Source organism: Octopus bimaculoides, chromosome 1, assembly GCF_001194135.2.
Source record: "Octopus bimaculoides isolate UCB-OBI-ISO-001 chromosome 1, ASM119413v2, whole genome shotgun sequence".
Classification (NCBI taxonomy): Eukaryota; Metazoa; Mollusca; class Cephalopoda; order Octopoda; family Octopodidae; genus Octopus; species Octopus bimaculoides.
In genome coordinates this window covers 182,604,142-182,611,217 of record NC_068981.1, presented here as the reverse complement: position 1 = coordinate 182,611,217, position 7,076 = coordinate 182,604,142, and the positions used below count along the sequence as shown (strand labels likewise).

Here is a 7,076-nt window from a genome sequence, read left to right as displayed (position 1 = left end):
AGCATGGAAAGCGGACGTTAAACGATGATGATGATGATGATATATATATATATATATATATATATGTGTATATATGTCTGAACGTGGTCAATGCCAGTACCCCATGACTGGCTCCCATGCTAGTAGCATGTAAAAAGCACCCACTACACTCTCGGAGCAGTTGGCATTAGGAAGGGCATCCAACTGTAGAAACTGCCAGATGAGATTGGAACCTGGTGCAGCCGCTGCCTTTCCAGACCTCAGTCAAACTGTCCAACCCATGCCAGCATGGAAAACGGACGATGATGATGGTGTGTGTGTTTGTCCCCCACCCCACCACTACTTGACAACTGGTGCTGGTGTGTTTACATCCTCATAACTTAGCATTTCAGTACCAGGCTTTAGATTAAAATTCTTCAAGGTAGGTGCCCCAGCATGGCCAAGCTAATGACTGAAACAAGTAAAAGATAATAGTAATTAAGATTAGGATTAGTTGTCCCAACATTTTCTCTTACTAATGTATTCGGTCTACTTATTCTTCAGATCTCTTCCTTATATGAGATCAATGATATAAGGATTTGTATTATCAACAGTAAATTCCTTTCACATTATTGTTATGTATTTCTATATGTATGTTTCTGTTATTTTCCAGGCTATTGGCCCATTTGAAGTATTCAGCAAATGTCCTACACTAAAATTTTCTCTAAACTGGACTCAGCACAGTAATAGCAACAACAATAGCTGCAACACGTGTGCCAACAGTCAGAATCGACTTGCGAAAGATCCTTGTTTGGAAAACACTCTAACTCCACATGAATTCCATAACAACTACAATCACCATTATCATCCTAACCATGTGATACATTATGATGACTCAGGTTGGTAGACAAGATCTGCTGTATTTTTTTTTTTAATCTGTTAGTGTTTTTTCATTACTATTTGAGTAATTGATTTGTTGGTTGATTGATTGATTAGCAAGACCCATGGAAAGTTTTGTCCAAATATGTTAAGCCAGCTTGAGGGGTCGCAACTTGAGGTTTTCTATACAGCTTTGGTGGAGGGATTGAATGTAGCATCACAAGCTTTTCAATTTTGCAGTACGTCTACTTTTCACTGTGAGTTGTACGTTCTATGGTGTCTATTTGCAGCTCAGTGAACTGAGTCACCGAGAGCAAAGCATGTTTTAAAGATTGACACAGCTCAGTGCCAATTTTGTCATAGCATATGCCCTCTCTTCAGATGATAATGCAGAACTCTTAACAACTTTATCATGTATGACTTGATGTGATTTTTCTAATTTCTAAAACCACCTTGGTAATGCTTGCCCATGAAGGGCACTGGTGCTGTTATCACATAAAATGCACCCAGTACATTCTGTAAAGAGGTTGGCATTAGGAAGGACATCCAGCTGTAGGAATCAAGCCAAAACACACTATGGAACCTGGTGTGGCTCCTGGCCTTTCCGGCTCCTGTCAAGCCATCCAATCCATGCCAGCATGGAAATTGGGGATGTTAAATGATGACGATGAATATGCAGCTGTGTCTAAAGGACTCACAAAAGTTCATAAGTCCAGTGCTTGGCTCCAATTTATTGCATTAAGCAGATTTATTTATTTCTGTATTGTAGGTATATTTATTTCAAGCAAAGTTCCCAGATCTGATACATTTCCGCTATCGTCGTTGCTGCCACCACTGTTGTTTAACGTCCGTTTTCCATGCTGGCATGGGTTGGATGGTTTAACTTGGCACTGGCAAGCCAGGAGGCTGTGCCAGGCTCGAATCTGATCTGACAAGGTTTCTACAGCTGGATGCCTTTCATAACCACTCTGAGAGTGTAGTGGGTACTTGTTACGTGCTGCCGGCACAGGGGTGGGTCTAACATCAACCACATTCCGATAGTGCTTTTTACGATCCACCAGCACGGGGAGCCAGTCAGGCAGCACTGGCATCAACCCATGCTTGACTGGTGCTTATTACGTACCACCAGCATGAATGTCAGTCAGGTGGCACTGGCATCGGCCACGACTACAATTTCCATTTTTGATTTATACTTAACTAACATAATGAAATTACTGTAGCAATATGAACCTGTGACCCCTTGAGCTGGTTGCCCTCTGCTTTAGATATTCACTCATCTATTTTGCCTTCATGTAATAATGGCTTAATGGAAATTGAACATTACATTATTTTGCTTGATCTTGTAACATGTGTATGCATTTTATAATGTACAGGTTTCATCAAATATGACTGAATTTGCATTTCTAGAAGTTAGTATCTAGTCAGATCTGTGCAGTTGCCTCCCTTAACGTCTATTAACTCAAATATTTACATACAGTTTTAAGTATGCATTTTTCTTACTATAATTAATAATACAGATGTAAAGCATTTCTTAAAACATCCAGAATGGATAAATTTAAATGGAAAATGTCTCCTTAAAAACATTTGTATATGAAGTTGTACTGGCTTCTTTGGAGAAAGTCCAAAGAGCCTATTGGTTAAATAGTGCTGTAGCAATAACTGCCTGATATATACATTATTCTGCTTCTCTTTAAGATGTTATAGTCCTTATGTAATGGCAGTGAGTACTTGATTGTTTACATACAACATTTTGGGATGCTTTTAAAGTCATTTGCAGTGGATTGTAAAGGTGTATTAAATTATAATACTAGGATTTAGAATATTGTTCTCACTTAGGTACTAACTTCAGAATTTTGTGTTTTTTAGAATTAAATTGAGTCTCTCTTTCAAACTCTATTAAAATGAAGTGAAAGGCTAAGATATTTAAAAATATCTACTGCATCTCTATTTGTAATATGCATAATCACTTGATAGCTTCAGGCCTTGTGAGTGGATTTGGTAGTTGGAAACTGAGAGAAGCTAGTCATGTGTCTGTCTGTCTGTCTGTCTGTGTTTGACCCAACCACCACCACTTGACAACCAGTGTTGGTATGTTTATGTTCCCATAACTTAGCAGTTTGACAAAAGTGACTGATAGAATAAGTATTGGGGTCGATTCATTCAACTAAAATTCTTCAAGGCGGTGGTCCAATACGGCTGTAATCTAATGACTGAAACAAGTAAAAGATAAAAGGTATTAACTTGGTGTATAGATTGCTGCTTTACAGTTGAATGCAAATTTACATTTCAGCATACTACCATTTATGCAAAATGGATATTTTTTTAAAATGTAAATTGAATCTTATCTCAACATATTTGTTTGTTTATAAAGTCATATCACAAATTTATTTTTACTGACTCAAAAGAATTTTAATTAAATTACATTTTTCGTTGTAATTTTTCTTTTAGGTTAAAATTAATGTTGAATATTACCTTTGAATGTTTTTTCTAAACTATATTTCTTACTGTAAATTACTTCGATAGGTCAATACATTTTATTTTCTTCAAATTTTTTTTTCAGGGATAAAACGTGACACAGTTGTTAACAAAGCTAAAGATACAAGCCAGCCCAGCACTCCAAAGAAAAAAGTGAGAATATACTACCAGTTTTATTATAACAACAACACACGGCAACAGACAGAAGCGCGTGATGATCTTCATTGTCCATGGTGCTCTCTCAACTGTATGCAGTTGTACAGTTTGTTAAAGCATCTCCGTCTCAGTCATGCTAGATTCAACTTTATGTATGTGGTTAGTATATAAACAGAAACGACTTCAGTTTTTTGTTTTCTAATTGTTGTTATGGTTTCAAACTTCACTACATGCATTATATAAAGCCACTACACAATGCTCAACAATCTATTTGATGGCATAAAAGACACAGATTTATTAGATACAGTTCAATTTCAGCAACATATATTCAGGAAGAAATGTTTTTAGTGAATTAGCCCTTTTGCAGTCAGATTACTCTGCCTCGTGTAATGCTATTTTTATTCTCATTGTTTTGAATTAATCAAGATTTTGTTGATGTGACTGCTTATTTTTAGAATTACATAGCAGGATAGGTGTAGAAAGCAAGATCTGGTCCGTTGGAACATAAAACAGGTAGAATGCTTGAGCTGGATATGGGTGGTTTAAATGCTAAAGGGTTAAAGCATGTAATATAAGGCCCAACTTTCCATATAGGACCCAGGGTGAGTTTTTTGAGAAAAGTGTGTCTTGTATGCCATCAAATACAGAATGTTTGTTTTTAGATAGAAGTGGGTATTTTCATTGAAGTCTTTATTTTATTTTGATAAAACAGTTTCCAAAACTAATTATGGTGGTCAAAGAAGGTATCAAATACTCTAAGTGAACTTGAAACTATTATGACAATTCAATGATAAATACACTTATGCTTGCACATAAAATTCACACTTACTCTTTTTATAGTCAAATTAAAAATTACATAAATCTGGAATTTCTCTGATATAGACACACTATTATATAACACAGAGATAAGTCAACGAACAAGCCTCCTAATGGTTGCTCAAATTCTTAGGTATAGCAGCAAATTTCTCTCAAGCTACATCCTACCTACTTATGAAGGACACTATAATATTGATATATGGTGTATCCTATTTATGAAAGAATAACAAAATAATCATGGCTAAAAGCGACTAAATAAGTCGTATATATCCTATCAAATTAGGAGCGGATTTTCAGGGCAGATGTTGTTGTAAACTAGATTTGGCATGTCAGGAGATTTACAATATTGATATGTAGTTGGGTCAACACTAAAGTTGTCTTTATGTAACTGCATGCATGAAGAATAAATCAACACATCCCTGTTGAAAGCTTGAGATTAATGAGTGTGGGAATTGAGTAAAGTGAAATAGTTCCACTGGGATTTGAACTTTGTTAATTTACTCATCTCTGTCTAATAGGTTTAGGGTATGTGTAAAAGGTTTGTCTTCTAGAACTGAACACATGACCATTTTTAACTTTCATCCCTTTTGGGGTTAATAAAAAAAAAAAAGTACCCACCTGGGGCAGTGAATTGGTGAAACTGTCTGAATGTTGGATCAGATGCCTTGAAGTATTTGTTGTTCTTTTATGTTCCAAGTTTGAATCCTGCCATGATTTACTTGGTAATTACTTGATTTAACATCACCATCTAACACTTTGGGTGCCTGTTACAAGTATTCAGACCAGGTCCCTTCCCTTCTATGCATCCCAGAGACCCTATAAAAACTCATGGGCATTTCCCTTCTCTACTCGCTAAAAGGTAAAATTACCCAACATACAGATGCAAAAGGACAAAGAAAACCTTACTTGTTATCTCATTGCACAATTTTTAATTTAAAAGCTTTTCATGAAGTTATTTATTTTTGCTAATTGACATATTGGTTTCAAATATTAGCACAAAGCCAGCAATTTTAGGGGAGGGTTAAGTCAATTATATCAACCAGTCGACCTTGGTGTAATTTGAACTCAGAACATAAAGCCAGATGAAATGCCGGTGAGCATTTTGCCCACCACACTTGCAATTCTACCAGCTCACCACCTTTTTGTTAACCTACTGAAACCTTTCTTATGCACTCATTAAGTTTATTTGTCTCCACAGCTACATCCTAAAGGTGCAAGGATTGATGTAACAATTAATGAAAGGTACGATGGTTCTTACGTTGGAAACCCTCAGGATCTTCACTCTCATATAGGTTATGCATTTAGTCGTAATGGCCCTGTGCGCAGGACGCCTGTCACTCATGTTATTGTTTACAGGTGAGACAATATATGTTTTTTTTATCCTATATAGCTAAAATATTATCATCGTCATCATTTAATGTCTTGTTTCATGCTGGCATGAGTTGGATGGTTCAACAGAATCTGACTTGCCTGAGGGTTGTGTTGGTCTCCATTGTCTGCTTGAGCAAGGTTTTTTTATGGTTGGCTGCCCCTTCCTAATACTAACCACTTTACACAATGTATTGGGTGCTTTTATTTTTTCCATAGCATCAGCTCTACTGGGTCATCAAGTAACACATAAAACAAGACACCCCACTTCACAGGGTTGGGTGAAGTATTGAGGGGGATGGCATTGTACCCAGCATGTAGAGAGGCTTAACTAGGAAAGAGGGACAGGAAATTACTTGGAGAAACATTGCTCTCCAGCCTGATTCTCTTAATGGTAATTAGAATGGTGCATGTTGTGTAACATAGTTTGAATTCTTGCTTGACATTGTAAACAACGATCTAAGCACCATGACCTTGGTGAATTTTTTTTTTCCTAAATCTCCTCAGCTGTATCCTTATCAATGTCTCAAATTTGACTTAGTTTTTATTTTTAGATTTTTTTTTTTGTTTGTTTAAACCTTCTTAGAAAACAAAAAGTAACTTCCATAAAGTGAATATATAAATATAGACATTGGGTGGAGAAGGTATAAACAGAAACAAAATGTTGGTAAATACCAGCTGGAACTAGATGCCTCTAGAATTGTGGATTTAAGTAGATTTTGAATGATAGACTGAACCCCTTAACATTCAGATTACTTTATCAAATGTTAATGCTTATTTATTCACATTGTTTTGAATTAATCATGTATTATTTCATAGCTTTTCGATTTCAATGATGTGATTGTTTATTTTAAAATGATATTGTAGGGTAGGTGGGAGAGGCCAAATTTAGATGGTTTAAACATAAAACAGGTTGAATATTATGGCCAATTTAAATGTTTGAGGGTTAATGTATCACTAGGTTTTAAAAAAAACCCCATCACCTATCTTTTATGTATCTCTTAGTAGAGTCTAAATTGATGCAAGCAGTAAGACTACTTTGTTAATATTTTTTCTCCAACCAGATATTTTTCATCATGAATTTTTTTAACCCTTTCGTTACTATATTTCTGACCAAAATACACCCATCATGAATTCCAATTAAATTCTAAAATAATCATGAATTTAGACTAGTCTCATTAAACACCTGTAACTTTTTTATTTATCAACATATTAATGTGGTATTTGGAACATAATTAAAGAAAGGGTTTTTAATCAATTTTATTGCATAATTTTTCTCCACGTACTGGTGGGGAGGGGGTACTGCTAGTGTCTCTCACATGTAAATATTGGTTCAGCTTCACGAATCGTACTCGTTCATAATACTGGAAATATATTCATTGCCAAAAGGTTCCTGATCGCTCCAGTAATTTGTTATTCTGGGT

At 35.7% G+C, this 7,076-nt stretch overlaps 1 protein-coding gene across 3 annotated transcripts in view; it reads left to right on the top strand.

Annotated features, from left to right (window-relative positions):
- Positions 1 to 7,076, top strand: part of LOC106884444 (polycomb protein suz12-A) — a 98,315-nt gene that overhangs the window by 76,018 nt on the left and 15,221 nt on the right. For all 3 annotated transcript variants that reach the window (XR_008265569.1, XM_014935834.2, XM_014935833.2), the window contains exons 9-11: positions 632 to 857; positions 3,398 to 3,627; positions 5,483 to 5,640. Coding sequence is in view for 2 of the 3 variants with exons in the window: in XM_014935834.2 (XP_014791320.1) it covers positions 632 to 857; positions 3,398 to 3,627; positions 5,483 to 5,640 (614 nt within the window). In the remaining variant the exon portion in view is untranslated. The remainder of the gene's footprint in view (positions 1 to 631; positions 858 to 3,397; positions 3,628 to 5,482; positions 5,641 to 7,076) is intronic.